Source organism: Sprattus sprattus (assembly GCF_963457725.1).
Source record: "Sprattus sprattus genome assembly, chromosome: 10".
NCBI lineage: Eukaryota > Metazoa > Chordata > Actinopteri > Clupeiformes > Clupeidae > Sprattus > Sprattus sprattus.
This window is the reverse complement of record NC_137908.1, coordinates 25,639,872-25,656,174: the sequence shown is the minus strand read 5'-3', so window position 1 is coordinate 25,656,174 and position 16,303 is coordinate 25,639,872. Positions and strand designations below refer to the sequence as shown.

At 43.2% G+C, this 16,303-nt stretch overlaps 1 protein-coding gene across 1 annotated transcript in view; it reads right to left on the bottom strand.

The window, feature by feature from the left end:
• Positions 1-13,649: 13,649 nt before the first annotated feature.
• cdh4 (cadherin 4, type 1, R-cadherin (retinal)) overlaps positions 13,650-16,303 on the bottom strand; it is a gene marked incomplete at both ends in the record, with an annotated part of 216,856 nt that continues 214,202 nt past the window's right edge. Inside the window, one exon of the mRNA XM_080845652.1 lies at positions 13,650-13,856. Coding sequence (XP_080701778.1) covers positions 13,650-13,856 — 207 coding nt within the window. The remainder of the gene's footprint in view (positions 13,857-16,303) is intronic.

Genomic DNA, 16,303 nt, shown 5'->3' with positions numbered 1-16,303 from the left:
GTTATAGCTAGTTAGCATAGTTTCAAATTCACAAATATATGTCAAGCAATTCACAAATGTATTTTGTGATTCACAAATAAGTGTCATGTGAATGTGAACATTACATTTATTTACACACTAGCGAATGTGCATTGTCTGAAAGACACATCTGATAGGCTGCAGAGAATGTCCTAACACCATAAAGTAACGAGGATGTATAATAAATACAATAAAAGGTATCTGCGTAAATTTTAGTTGGGAAATGTGGTGGAGTGAAAGTTGACGGAAAGATAAAAGGAAAGTAAAGACACAGATACTCCAAAAAATTACTTATGTACCGAATAGTGTGTGAAAAAGTGACATGCCCACTGATGTAGTCACAGTTTGCACTGGAAAAAACTGCTATCTTTTTGTTCCAACTGGGAACCAACTTTTCAGGTTCCAAACCAATTTTTTTTTTTAAAGTGCCTTGAGACAATTTATAGTTTTGCTGCTATATAAAAAAAATCGAATTGAATTTAATGGAAGTTTTGGTTGAAATGCTCAGACCGGTTCAAAATGTGATGCTTGAACCAGAACGTAACCTGTTCAAAATGGGTACGTGTGTAGAAACAAGCCAGCGATTTCCTGGGTAATTCTCTTCTCAGTGGCAGACTGCCACAGTTCCTTGGGAGTTTAAGTCCACATAAGCTCCCTCTCGAATACAAGATGAAATGGCTTGAGCGGGCACTCGGTTGCCTAGCTACAGCGCCCACTTGGCGTGGAGTGGTAAACAAGGTATGGAGGAAATGGTTTCTCTTCGATAATAGCACAGGGCCTCTTGCCACCACAACAGGAGGTTGATCTCCGTCAGTTATCTGGATGGAATGCAAGGCAGATCTGAAATTTTCTGCTGAGGCATTCATATTCAGCACACGGTCTTGGTGAACACACTCATTTTAAGGGGGATTAATACTTATATTTAATATTTAATGTCTAGATTTCCTTCCCAGGGACAGCGGTGCAAAGTTCTGTTTGTACCCTGCTTCTCCTCTGTAGGTCAACAAAAGAGAACTAACCCCATCTGAATTGGTTTGAATTCTGAAGCTTGTCATTTTCGTGCAGTGGAAACGTGTTCATCAGTGTGCAGGCATGCCTACATACATCTGCATGCTTATCTACACGCTGATATATGGCGTGCTGACCAGTATGATCTGATAGTCAATTTCTCAGTGGCAGCTGTGTGTGTGTGTGTGTGTGTGTGTGTGTGTGTGTGTGTGTGTGTGTGTGTGTGTGTGTTTGGTGGCTGATAAGCTTGTCTGGCGGCGATGAGGAGCAGAGGGCTTACTCCGCACCACCCTCCAGCGCTGTCCATAAACTCTGCGTGGAATAGGTTTCCGTAACCTTGCGTCCTCGACGGAACAAGAACTGGCACAGGGGTTAATAGCCTGATGGCCTTTTAATAGGCTGCTCCAGTGACAGCTTAAAGGAACCAACAAGACAATGACCCTTGCCCTCTGCCTCCCTTCCTTACCCCCCTCCCTTTCTCTCTCTTTCTCTCTCTGTCTTTCGTTCCCTTTTTCTCTCTCAGTCCTTCTGTATGAACAAGGGATGAGGGCTCAAGGAGAGATTAACTATCCACATTAATCTCACTGTTAGCAGCAGCATGCAGTCTGTGCATAGTGAAGAAGTATGCTGCCTTCACCAATAGCACTGTACCAACAGATGCACTCAATTATACTGCATTGCCCTCAGTTCAGCTGCTGTGTTGTAAAGTCATTGAGGGTTCTTGTGAACGGATTCTATTCATACACTGATAAGACTGGGAAGGACACATACAGTAAATACATACATAACCTTAAATGGATGGTGTTTCCATGCCCTTGAAATGTACACCACCAATTTGGAAAAATCTGAAACACAATAAAGGACTTTGAAACGTTCTGAAGCATTTCTGTAATCATTGGCATACCTGTGTAGCTAGGGCCAAATATATTTCATGGCAGGTGTATTACAATGGGCCTCATTTATAAAATGTACTTACGCACAGAATTGATCTTAGACTGTGCATGCGATCAAATCCACGTCTAAGTACAGATTTATAAAAAACGTCTTAGACGTAGAAAAGGACGTATCTCTACGTCTGGTTTTAGTTCGTGTAAGTACATTTCCTTGTGGCAATACTGGAGTACCGCAGGAATTTAGAAATCAAAGCGCCGACACGCAGTTTCATCATCATCATCATCGTCAGCACCACCGTCACCATTAGGGCTAATGTTTTGCTCAATAAAATCAATTAAACTATTAGAACAATTCACACATGAATGAGATTCACGTCTAATAGGTATTCCGTTTTAATTTCACAAGTGTAAAACATTTCGCTCAATCTATAGCCTATAGAAAGTCTAATAGTGGCTTAGTTTTCATTAGGAGATATGGCTGCATTGGCGTTGTTAGAGGATATTGCCAACTGCGCAATAAGGAGAGAAAGGGTTTTTTCGTGATCGCGCAGACTTTTTGACACAAGATGATGTATGGCTGATAAGTAGGTACCGCTTGCCGAGAGCGTTGTGCCCAAATGGCCTCTCGTCTACAGAGGCGCACCAGATGCAACCAGGCCATACACTTTCAGGTTTTGGCTGTTGGATTCCTGGCTACAGGAACGTTCCGAGGAGAAATTGGAGACCAGTCGAGCAATCCCCGTCATCATTAAGCAGAATTTTGCCCGATGTTCTTTGCAGTATTATCCCTCTATATGCCCGCATCCCCGTCATCATTAAGCAGAATTTTGCCCGATGTTCTTTGCAGTATTATCCCTCTATATGCCCGCATCAATTAGAATTCCATACAGTGCCCAGGAACAGCAAATTGTGAAAGAGGATTTCCTGTGTAAAACAGGGTTCCCAATGTATTCTCATCCAGATTGTGCACTTTCAAACAGCCTAGGAAGCCCACTTCAATACAGCACATGCCCGTGCGCGGTCGGTAGTGGAGCGCACCAAAGCCATGGTGCTGCTGCCGTATGCGGCTTTTGGTGCTTCGGAGACGTGTCTACTACATTTCACATACTTTGCTTTTGCCATTACGCCAACAGACAGGCTTTCTAACGATGTTTTGGCCCGCATCTGCTGTTCCATCAGCAGAACGTCGATGTCACCTTCACTTTAATTCTTCTGTTTACATGTTTCTTTCTTGCTTGCCACTGTCACAGAGAGTTTGTGCATTGAGGATGCGCTCTGTTTGTGCATTAAAAATATGCTGATTAGATTAAATAGGGGCGTTTTGAGGGCGGAGATTCAGTTGCGCACAATTTCACGACCATTTGTGATTTATAACCGAAGGATTGGCGTACACGTGTTTTTTGTGTGTACGTCTGTTTTCTGTAGATCTCACTTACGCTCATTTCAGGAAATGTTTTAGACAAAATGTAGGATGGTTTCTACGCAACGTTTTATAAATGAGGCCCAATGACTTTTGTTTTTATACATACACAGAGGAGGATGTAGAACCCAAGTAAGGAGTGCAGTTAGGTTGTCTGGCAAACTTAGCATCTGTGATGGCTGTGGTTATTGTTTTTAGATTATGGACGTTAGTTTGAAACAATGGGCCTCATTTATAAAACGTTGCGTAAAAACCATCCTACATTTTGTCTAAGACATTTCCTGAAATTAGCGTAAGTGAGATCCACAGTAAACAGACGTACACACAAAAAACACGTGTACGCCAATCATTCGGTTATAAATCACAAATGGTCGTGAAAATGTGCGCAACTGAATCTCCGCCCTCAAAACGCCCCCATTTAATCTAATCAGCATATTATCAATGCACAAACAGAGCGCATCCTCAATGCACAAACTCTCTGTGACAGTGGCAAGCAAGAAAGAAACATGTAAACAGAAGAATTAAAGTGAGGCTGACATCGACGTTCTGCTGATGGAACAGCAGATTCGGGCAAAAACATCGTTAGAAAGCCTGTCTGGTGGCGTAATGGCAAAAACAAAGTATGTGAAATGTAGTAGACACGTCTCCGAAGCACCAGTAGCCGCATCTACGGCAGCAGCACCATGGCTTTGGTGCGCTCCACTACCGTCCCTGCACGGGCATGTGCTGTATTGAAGTGGGCTTCCTAGGCTCTTTGAGTGTGCACAGTCTATATGAGAATACATTGGCAACCCTGTTTTACGCAGGAAATCCTCTTTCACAATTTGCTGTTCCTGGGCACTGTATGGAATTCTAATTGATGCGGGCATATAGAGGGATAATACTACAAAAAGAACATCGGCAAAATTCTGCTTAATGATGACGGGGATGCGGGCATATAGAGGGATAATACTGCAAAGAACATCGGGCTAAATTCTGCTTAATGATGACGGGGATTGCTCGACTGGTCTCCAATTTCTCCTCGGAACGTTCCTGTAGCAAGGAATCCAACAGCCAAAACCTGAACGTGTACGGCCTGGTTGCATCTGGTGCGCCTCTGTAGACGAGAGGCCATTTGGGCACAACGCTCTCGGCAAGCGGTACCTACTTATCAGCCATACATCATCTTGTGTCAAAAAGTCTGCGCGATCACGAAGAAACCCTTTCTCTCCTTATTGCGCAGTTGGCAATATCCTCTAACAACGCCAATGCAGCCATACCTCCTAATGAAAACTAAGCCACTATTAGATTTTCTATAGGCTATAGATTGAGCGAAATGTTTTACACTTGTGAAATTAAAACGGAATACCTATTAGACGTGAATCTCATTCATGTGTGAATTGTTCTAATAGTTTAATTGATTTTATTGAGCGAAACATTAGCCCTAATGGTGACGGTGGTGCTGACGTTGATGAAACTGCGTGTCGGCGCTTTGATTTCTAAATTCCTGCAGTACTCCAGTATTGCCACAAGGAAATGTAATTACACAAACTAAAACCAGACGTAGAGATACGTCCTTTTCTACGTCTAAGACGGTTTTTATAAATCTGTACTTAGACGTGGATTTGATCGCACGCACAGTCTAAGATCAATTCTGTGCGTAAGTACGTTTTATAAATGAGGACCAATTTGTCATACCAATCAGCGGGATCTGGGGAACGAGAGGGAGGACTGGAATCAACTGAAGCAACTGAAGGCAATCATGGCAGTGATGCATTGCTCTACAGATCTGAAAACAGTCTTTCCACTGTGTTTCCGGGGAATTACAGAAAACCTGTAATTATGCTAAATCAGTGGAACGGCGTATTCCACCATAGTTACTACACACACACACACACACACACACACACACACACACACACACACACACACATACAGCCCACTATTTGATATGGATAACACACAGCCTGCTAATAATAACAACGTATGTTGTTTTGTTTTGTTAGAGGTGCATTTGAATTGATTACTGTGCCTCTCACTAATTATTGATGTGCTACCAATTAGAGTCAGTTCTGTGAGGCAGATGAATGGAAACCAAATGAAGGTTGCTGTTGTGCCTGTTTGGGTTGGGGGATGGGTCATAGGTCAGGTGGGGTCAGCTGCATGTAGCCATGTCTAATAGCCATATCTTGCCTTGAAGTTAATTTGATTTTTATTGTATTTACTGTGGAGCCTAGTATCCACTGATTCTGTAACCATGGCTACAGTCATCCATTGTTTACCGTGGCCTGAAAATATTACGTCAAAAAATTCCAGAAATGAAGGGTTCTTAAGTTTTAAATTCCAAACCACTCTGGGTAGCCTTTCCACACCGCTGTGCTTAATACATATTTTTAATTTCATCTCATTTCTCATGTATGTCTGTCCTTGATTCCATCCATCCTCGTTGCATGCACACGAAAAACAAGTAGTGTTTGCTACTATCCTATACTATAAATATATAGTGTATATACTGTGTATATATATATATAAATATAATAAACAAATATTTTTTGTTTACTAGTTGGATGCTTTTTTGTTAATGTTTTTTAGATGTATGTGAATTGCTGCTTCTTTTTCCCCTTGGGTATAGAATAACATAACATTCAAAACATTTGGAAATGCATAGCTTACATCTCTGAAATATACTTGCATTTATTCTCATTTCCTCCATACAACACCCCTTAAGATGTATTAAGAAACCCTTGATTTTGTCAGCATGCGGTAGGCAACCCCTTAAATTGTCCCTGCAATCCATGAACAAATCTACTAATAGTCCCTTAGAACTGTGGGTCGACAGTACCAGCACTTTTAGTAGCGTTGAGCAGGGGTGCGGGCACGTTTCTGATCCTGTGCACAGCACTATAAGCTGGGGTCACTCCTGAAGGCTATGGGGGGTTTGTTGCTCTTTTGATTTGGTTAGTCAGTACCACTTCTCCCTTCCCTTCCAATCCTCCTATGATGATGGGTTGTCACCTAAAGCAGGGCTCAAGAATTCATTCCAACATTAATTACCCTAAGGTGATAATTAATAGCCTGAAGGAGCCTGGCTGCTACAGGTTTCGCACACGGAGGGACTGTGATGAGTGAAACCTCCTTGAGAAGATGGCTTTACTGAAGAACCTAGAGAGAACTGTCAGTTTGCAGGCATCCTAATAAGGTTAGGCTTTGGATGAGGGCCCAAAAATGCTACTGTATGTAATTCAACCTAGGATGATGGTTGACGCGTGTGTGTGTGTGTGTGTGTGTGTGTGTGTGTGTGTGTGTGTGTGTGTGTGTGTGTGTGTGTGTGTGTGTGTGTGTGTGTGTGTGTGTGCGTGCGTGTGTGTGTGCGTGCGTGTGCGTGCGTGTGTGTGTCTGTGTGTGTGTGTGTCTGTGTGTGTGTGTGTGTATAAGGTGTGGATGGAGACACAGAGGGAGGGGAAGACATGATGAACGACTGAACCTGATGAAATCCCTCACAGCCGCTTTGGCACCCACCCACCCACACACACACACACACACACACACACACACACACACACAGGCTTATGCTGACTTGAGGAAAAAAAAATCCATTCCCAGCGCTTCACGGCTGAATAACGTATATGTGAAGACACACACACACACACACACACACACACGCACAATCTTTTGCACGCACGCAAACACACACACATACACACTGAACAACACACATGTACAACACAAATGAGACACACTCATGTGTGTTGTTCAGAATGAATTCTAATACCTGCATATACTTACCTATATTCTGCATCTACCAATCATACTACATCTACCTACATACTACATCTACCTACGTGCTACATACTACATCTACCTACATACTACATCTACCTACATACTACATCTACAGTGTTACCTTCAGCTCTATTATTCACAGTGTGAGGCTAGCTGTCAGGAACACCTCGGCTACACTGCCCCAAGTTCTCCTCTCCTCTCCTCTCCTCTCCTCTCCTCTCCTATCCAGCCCAGGAACACCTTGCCTACACTGTCCCACGTTCTCCTCTCCTCTCCTCTGCTCTGCTCTGCTCTCCTCTCCTCTCCTCTCCTCTCCTCTCCTCTCCTCTCCTCTCCATCCCAGGAACACCTTGGCTATACTGCCCAACATCCTCCTCTCCTCTCCTTTCCTTTCGTCTCCTCTCCTCTCCACACACACACACACACACACACACACACACACACACACACACACACACAGACACACAAACACACAGACACACAGACACACACACACACACACACACACACACACACACACACACACACACACACACACACACACACACACACACACACACACACACACACACACACACACTCCAGTCTCCACTACGCTCCTCTGGCCTAGCGTGCATGTACCACAGTGTTAGCAAGTCATTTCCAAACTGGATTGTTCCAGCTGATGGCCCCTGAGATTTCAGTCTTCATCGGCGGCAGGAAATGAAGCTCGTGCACCACTTCAAGAAAGGTCAACTTTATTTATACCTCACTCAGGCCGTGGGTTGTGGGCCGGTGGGCGGTGGGCGGTGGGTAAAACCAGTCACGCCACTGTGTTTACGATGAATGATTCATCAAGGCGTCTCAACTTTCATCTCTGCCCATTGCTACTTTTCTTTTGAAACTAATGTGATACTGAACATAAATCTTTCTTATTGACAATGACTATCGACTACACTCTCCCATTTTATGAAAAAACCACAGAAATGTGCTTGAATAATACCAAAAAAATTACCAAGGCTGCTGAAGTTATGTTGTTGATTTTTATTATTTAGATTTGATAGCATCTAGTTGTGGCTTTTATTGCATTAGTTACTCGCTGCTTAGCCAAGCAGTCACGATAAGTCAGAGTTTGTCTCTCTTATCCACCAATATGTAAATGGCTGTGGCAGCTGAGCTGAACTATCTCTGCATCCACCCATTTCCTTTGGCTTATGAGAAGTAGGAAGAGAAACAAATGTAATATTGTGTGGAAAAGTATTTGTTTAGGAAGGCAAACAACATCATTGTCATTCATAGCCACTCGCTTGTTTCAGTTTATGGCCTTGGGGTACAGTCTTAAGGCTCCCAGGCATAGAAGCAAAGGGGATGTTTCTCCTTTTTATTCTTTTACGTTTGTACGACTTACTCTTTTTGGAGGATCCCTTAATAGTCTTTTTGTTGTGAGCGCATGTGTGTTTTTTACAAAACCCTTGCAGCTATTTCCCTTAGGATGATGACGTGTTCCGTTTGAACTTAATTGGAGAGTAATCTCATAGACGACTTAATGGTATTTTAAGAGCTAGTAGCCCTTTCAACCCAATTTAAAAAAACTCACTAAACAAGAGGGGAAACCGGCATGTCTTCTTTCATCCTGCAGTGCTTCCCTTCACCGCAGTGCTATTGATATTGACAGCAATAGCATGATCCTTTTTCTACAGGGAAATACTGACAAGGTTACAGCCACTGATACCAACCTGCATGCTTTACCACAAGGCTTATCATGATAGGCATAACTCATATACTTTTGTAATTTTAAAGTAACATTATAAGAGGCTCAAAAAAATCATCGCCAATTTTGCTCACACAGTTGAATGCGTCCTCTCTAAGGAAGGAGAAGAATTATGCAACTCTAGATTTTAGATTCCAAGAAATTGAGTAGGTTCTGAAGCTAGAGTTCCCTGTTCCACAAACTAACCACTAGCTAGTCTGGAATCCCTCTCTTTCAATTAAGGATGTCAAATGTGGATTCCACTGGGCACATCCGCTGCCAGATCACATTGAGACTCGCAGGCATTTGGATGCGTAGTTGCTCGCCTGATATTCAAATTCCCTGTTGGTCTGAGTTTGGCTCTTCTCTCTAGCCACCTGACTTGCACTCATTTGCATTCTCTACCACTCAACCACTCATTCACTCAGGATCTCCCTCTCTCTCTTTTTCTCCCTTATCCTCTTGGTTTCCTTTTTCTCTCTGTCTACCTCTCTCACTCTCTTTTTCTCTCTCCCACTCTTCCTTTTGCTTTCTCACTCTCACTCTCCCCCCACCCCCACCCCACTCTATCTCAGGGGTGTGTAATTGCAGGCTGTGCCTGATGAGATTAAATTCAGGGATTAATCACGGGTCTAATTGATGAACACAGCCAAGGAGAGGCAGAAAGCCCATGGGCTTGGTCATGGCTGACTAATTGAAACCACAGAGACAGACACGGGTCCTCTCCCTAAACTGGTCAGATGGATGATAGCCCACATACTGAAGCTGTGCGTCTGGAAATGGGCAATTGTGCACACACACACACACACACACACACACACACACACACACACACACACACACAACACACACACACACACACAGGGATATTAACATGGGAGAGGGCAGAGTGTGAGTAAAATAAGAATTGTCATATGGATCCTATTTATACACATGGATTACAGAGAGATAGAAAATGAAGTTGTTAGAGCTTTAAGGGCTTTATCTTTCATGATCTTTAATAGTCAGTCTAGTCTACAGTTCAACCTCTTTAAACCTACTTTGACAGGTTACATCACACATTTCCACCTTGATATGTGTGTGTGTGTGTGTGTGTGAGAGAGAGGGAAGAGAAAGGGAAGTGGGTGAGTAACGAAGGTAAAACTAAAGGCCGTTTTTTACTTCTCCGATGCGGTCGTAGAGGGACACTTTGGCACGCCTTGGCAACACCTTCACCCAGGTGTTGAAGCCCATCCGAGCCCTCGGAGATTCCTCGGAGAGCTGGTCGGAGAGGAACGCTTTTTTCTAACTTTTCTTAAAGAGTCGGAGAGAGTCGGATACCCCCTCGGCTGTGATTTGTCATTTCCAAACTACATCACATTTCCTGTTTTCTGTCAACATGTTTTAGTACGACTTTGGTAAAATACAAAGCCGCATGGCTTGCAGAATTACGGCTTACGGCATTAGCAGTTGTTGTGAATACGCTAAACGCTTGATTTAGCGGAAAATTTAGTGGACGTACATACCACCTGCGCCTCCGTCTCCTGTTCTGTTGTTGTTGTAGTTGTCGCCCAAAAAAAATCGCTAAAATCACGTCCTCTGCTAATAACTCAAACTAGTCCAGCTCCACCATCAACCCTTGTCTGTTAGTTGCCATCGTTCGCTGTATGTGAGGAATGCCGGGAGTCGGGTATTTAAACAATAGACGACTACCACACACAAAAAAACGATTTCTCCAAGATCTTCTTCTTGAAAATTGGGCTTTAAAGGTGTCCAGGCAGAGGATCATAAGTGAGTGTGCTCCTGTATGTGTTCCATCATATTCATGGTTGAAAAGGCAGTCTCACAACTGTATGTTGAGGTATCAGAATCAGAATCATGTTTATTGGCATGTATGTGTATGCATGCTCTTGTTGTGTGGCTGATATAACTATAACACTGCATGTTGATTGGTATGATGATTGCAGTGGGTTTATTTTTCTGGCCCTTTCCTCAGAGTTTGGGGGGTAATTTTGTTCGAAGTGTGCATGCTTTGTTTCATAGTGACACATTCACGTTACCACTTTTTGACAAGGGCAACCGTCTCGTGGCCAACAATGAGTGCGTTGTCATAGCAATGTAGTGATATATAGGTTACCCAGCAAACATCGCAAATCTAAATGTGACAAAAATACCAAAGAAAATAAGAACGTATTCATTTTATTGGATCGTTTTATAATAGTTTCTATATTGTATGTAAGATAAGCATATCGTTTTGTTATAGATCGCTACTATGTTTTTCACAAAAACATTACCACCACGATGGAGATACATTTGCCTTCTCAAGTGATTATAAAGCATTAGACATGCCAGTAATGACTAAGCTACATGCCAAGGCCTATGTGACGACACCTGCTCGACAGGTCCAGAGGTAGCTTTCAGGTAAGTGACAGATGGGAGGAGGGAGGAAAAACAATCAAAGACTTCTAACAAAGAGGCAATGGGGTAGCTCCGGCCTCGACAAACAGTTGTTACCCCACCCAGTGATCTAACCTTGAAAAGGTTTCAGCACGCATAGCCGTCGGGGTAGTATGTAGGGCTGATTAGTACGTTAAAATGTTTCTGGATCCACCGCCCGCCCATTTTTTTCGAGGACGGAGAAGGATGCAGAAGTATATTGAGGCCTTAACAAGGTAGTAAGGCATACAAAGCAAGGAAAAGAGAAGAGTCACCCCTTTTGCAAAAAAAGATTTCATTTATTTTCTAAAGCACGTATCCAGTAGTCAGATTAGTGATGGAAAGTAATCAGGTACACGGAGAGAGGGATGGCATTGTTGTAAGCAGGCATATCGGTACGCCCCTCCTCACAGGCTCGCTCCGCTGTCTCTGAACGGCCCAACTGGACGCAGGCAGGCTGGGACTCTCCATATGGGGTGGGGGGGAGGGGGGGGGGATCTCAAAACAATCAGACTGGATCAAGATCAAAGCCACAGCCCAACCTAGGCCATCTAATCAACCTAGGCCAACTAATCAACCTAGGTCAATTAATCAACCTAGGCCAATTAATCAACAGAATACAAAAAGAAAACCGAGTAAAGCATACAAATTGCATACATACCCATATACATCGCATACACAAATGCACTCACACACACATTCACATACAAATCTCTGCCTAGAGGTGCACCCAGATATTTTCACATGAGTGCATACATGTGACACACACACAAACACACAGACATTCACACACAATTAAAACTATTGGGCGCAAACATTGTCATTTAGCCCATTCAAGAGCTTGAGAGCAGCAAATGTATTTTTTTCAGGTAACCTTAAAAAATAGGTATTTTACAGCATTTTCTTTTTACAGATTATAGTTGTATATGTTCTTCGCCAACTACTTCTCACATTCTGACCACACCAAAACAGGTGCGTTGAGAAACACTGTTTTTTTTTTTTTTTGTAAGAAATCATGCAGTAGTTAACCTATAAAAGGGGAATGTTCGAGACGAAAGAAAGAATGCATTTCAAGTGAACGCATTCTCTCCAGAGCCCCCCCCCCCCCCCCCCCACCCCGTGTTTGAACCGCTTTCGAGTCGTCTTCACCATCTCACTACACATCATGCCTAATTCAGCTGTACAAATAAGAGAGCAAAACAACACCCCCCTCCCCCCATCCCCCCCTCAAAAACAAATGTTAACAAGGCAGGCAAATGTCTGGGCTGGAGCCTTGGTCTGTCAGAGTAAACCCCACCCCACCACCACCATCCCCTAACCCAAAAGAAAAATAATCACAATTCACATATTTCAGCTTCAGTAGTCCATGATGGGTGGGGTGGCGTGGGGGGAGGGGGGCTGACAGACAGCCCAGTCATTAAGACAATGAAAGCTGGATCCCGACCAGGACCAGGACCAGGCCAGTCGCTTACGGCACAGAGGACTGTCTCTCATCTTCAGCACCGGAATGGTGACTCGCTGTTTTGTTTTTTTGTTTGTTTTTTGTTTTTCTTTGTTTAGTTTCATCTGTTGCTGACAGAGTGCTCTATGGTAAGATGAGAGGAGAGAGAGAGAGAGAGAGAGAGAGAGCAAGAGAGAGAGAGAGAGTAATAGAGAGGGATAGAGAGAGAGGGATAGAGGGCAATAAAAGGCAAGCGCAGGGTTGGAGAGAGGAGGATAAAAAGGGAGATGCGCTGCACAAGCACACCGAAAAGAAAAATCAAAAAAGAAATGTCTGAAGATGGCAACTGACCCTGAGGTGGCAGGAACCCAGTAGAAAACACCGCAAAAAGGCACTTTAGAAACGACAGTGCTTCTGCTCCAATCAAATTCAAGTTGAAAGACAGAGATAGAGAGAGGAGGGAGAGTTATGGCCTTACCCCCTCGATTCCCTCCATTAATAAAGTGAAACGCACACAAAACAAAACCAGAAACAAAACAAAAAACTCAGCTAGCATCTCCACCCCTCTGTTGCCATTAACTCTGCTGCTGAAAAATCAAACTGGTCATAAGGAGTGAAAAACATCCAGTGTCTCGCTGCACACACAAAAGGCTGATCTAAAAACCAAAGCCAGAGACTATTTGTAGGTCCCTTTAGGCCTGGCCATTCTACAGCACATGCCCAGTGTACTGTATACTAGCTAGCAATATAAGCACAATAGCACATCAGCTGTTTCCTTTTTCCACTCGTAGTGGTCTTTAACCCTAAACAGCTCCGCCCTGTTCCTCCTCCTCCTCCTCCTCCTCCTCCTCCCTCTCCTCTCTCTCCTACCCCTCTTTCTCCTCTTGTCACCCCCAGGCTGGAGTGATTGGGGGGGGGGGGGGGGGGTTGTTGGAGTGTGTGTAGGGAGGTGACAGTAGGCCTTCAGTCCTCCTCCCCGCCGGCGTAGAGGTCTGCCAGCTTCTTGAAGCGGGGGCCCCAGTCGTTGAGGTAGTCGTAGTCTTGGTCGCCAGAGCTGGAGGTGTCCAGTGAGCTGACCGAGCCGGCGGTCGAGCCGCTGCCCTCGTAGTCGAACACCAGTAGCGAGTCGTAAGGAGGGGCCGTGGGGTCGTTGTCCGCCGCTCTCAGGCCCTGCAGGTGGGACCAGACAGCGGCACACACACCGACACACACACACACACACACAGACACACACACACACACACACACACACACACACACACACACACACACACACACACACATAAACACATTGTTATTGTGATGAAATGACGCATATTCCCATATAGTCAAATATTTGCTGAAACTCCGAGGCCGTAGATGGGCCAAACACAGGTGCACAGACAAATGCAACCAACCAACCAACCACACACACACCTGTGCCTGTGTGTGAACTCTCTGTGATAACACCCTGACAGAAAACCTCAGAAATATCCTGTGTTGAAACATCCCATGCTGTAACTCTAGGATGCTTGTGCCAAAGCCATCAACTGTTTGTAGTAGTATTTGATTTGCCCATGTACACTCCCAGGCCACCGCTACACAGCTCTGCGTTATATGCCATTACACACTGTTTCTACATCTATTTGTGTGAGGAATGAGTATCAAGAGGTTTTTGTGACGGATCTCAGCTCACCCAGCTGCAGTATAGTGCAGTGCATGTGGTGGATCCTGCTTTGTTGGTTAAGGCACTGACTGCAAAGTGCTGCTTACAGTGAGATTAATGTGTATGGTTAATCTGTCCCTGAGGCTATGTTCTAGTTTTAAACACACACACACACACACACACACACACACACACACACACACACACACACGTGGAGAATAGTGCATCTGTGTGCGTGTGATTGCCTGCAACTCATAATTGATAATTTACCAGACATCCATGTTGTTTGCAAATACATTCGATAACATCATGTAACTTTTAAAAATACCTGCCATTAAAAATAAACAAGGTTAACACAGATGCTCCGAGCGTTGAGCATGTCTTGTATTAACATCCAAATCACAAACCAAACCATTCGATGAAAATACAAAACACTATATTATATCCAAACAAACATGAATCAAAAACACATCACATCGATAACCCAAATCTCAAAGTGATGATCGTAGAGTAATTGAAGGAGATCATTTTGAAATACTGTTAATGACTTAAGAATATATTAATCAAGTGCCAATTAGCTTGTATGAATCATGTGCTCATGTAAGCAGGAACATGGCTTTTCTGTGTTTCTGTTTGTGTGTAACTTAGGTTATTAGGTGTCACTTAGACTGCATATGTGCAAGAGCATGATTGGGTCAGAGGTAGGGATGCAAATTATCGATTAATTCATTAATCATTAGTTGATAATCTTATCGGTCGACTTTCGATTAATTGATAAGCGGCGTTTTTCACCTGAGTTTCAGTGCTTCAATAGGGCCTTTACAAATATCAGCTAAATAGTTGAGTTATTATATTACATTACATTATGATAATTATATTCTATTCTATTCTATTATACATTCCTCAAGTAATTATGCATTAGGAAAAGAAAGCAGAAAAGTTTTTTTATGGTATAACAAAATACATTCTTTAATTTAAAACAAAGAAATAAATTATGGACTGGCTCAGTTCTTGCATTTGAAACAGACATAAAAAAAAAAAAGAATAGAAGAAATTAAATAGAGAGCCAAACAGAATATTATTGAGCCTATAGATTATGAAGAAACTGCATCTAGGCTATTACAAGCTAAATAGCCAACACAACTCTCTGAAGTTTAACTCGCGCTCACGGTAGTGAGGCATAGAGTAGTTACATTCTTAATGGCAAGCCATCAGGCAAAGGTAAGCTAGCCCGCTAACGAGCTAGGTATATAATATCATTAAGCCTGAGTGAGCTAGTCCGCTATCAAGCTAATCAAGCTAAATACATTATAGACTGGCTCAGTTCTTGCATTTGAAACAGACATAAAAAAAAAAGAATAGAAGAAATTAAATAGAGAGCCAAACAGAATATTATTGAGCCTATAGATTATGAAGATACTGCATCTAGGCTATTACAAGCTAAATAGCCAACACAACTCTCTGAAGTTTAACTCGCGCTCACGGTAGTGAGGGATAGAGTAGTTACATTCTTAATGGCAAGCCATCAGGCAAAGGTAAGCTAGCCCGCTAACGAGCTAGGTATATAATATCATTAAGCCTGAGTGAGCTAGTCCGCTATCAAGCTAAATAGCCAACTCAACTCTTACTTACCTACTTACTAACTCTCATGAGCCAAACTCGCGGGCACACGTTAGCGCGGGAGTAGACAGAGATATTCACATTCATAGCAAGGTGAGCTAGCCCGCTAACGAGCTAACAGCTAACCTGAGTTTTAAGCCTTAACTTGCGGCAGTGAGCGAGAGAAGGTATAATACAGTGTAGCTGTGATTTTAGGTTGACCAGGTGAACTGGTGGTGCCATGCAGGACAGCAGCATGCACGGTGTTCAAATGATAACTGAGTGAGCTAGTGGAACTATTGTATTTCAATACCGCATTACACAGAGAACATTTGACTTCTTTGCCTGAATTAACAATGTTGAAGTGGTCCCA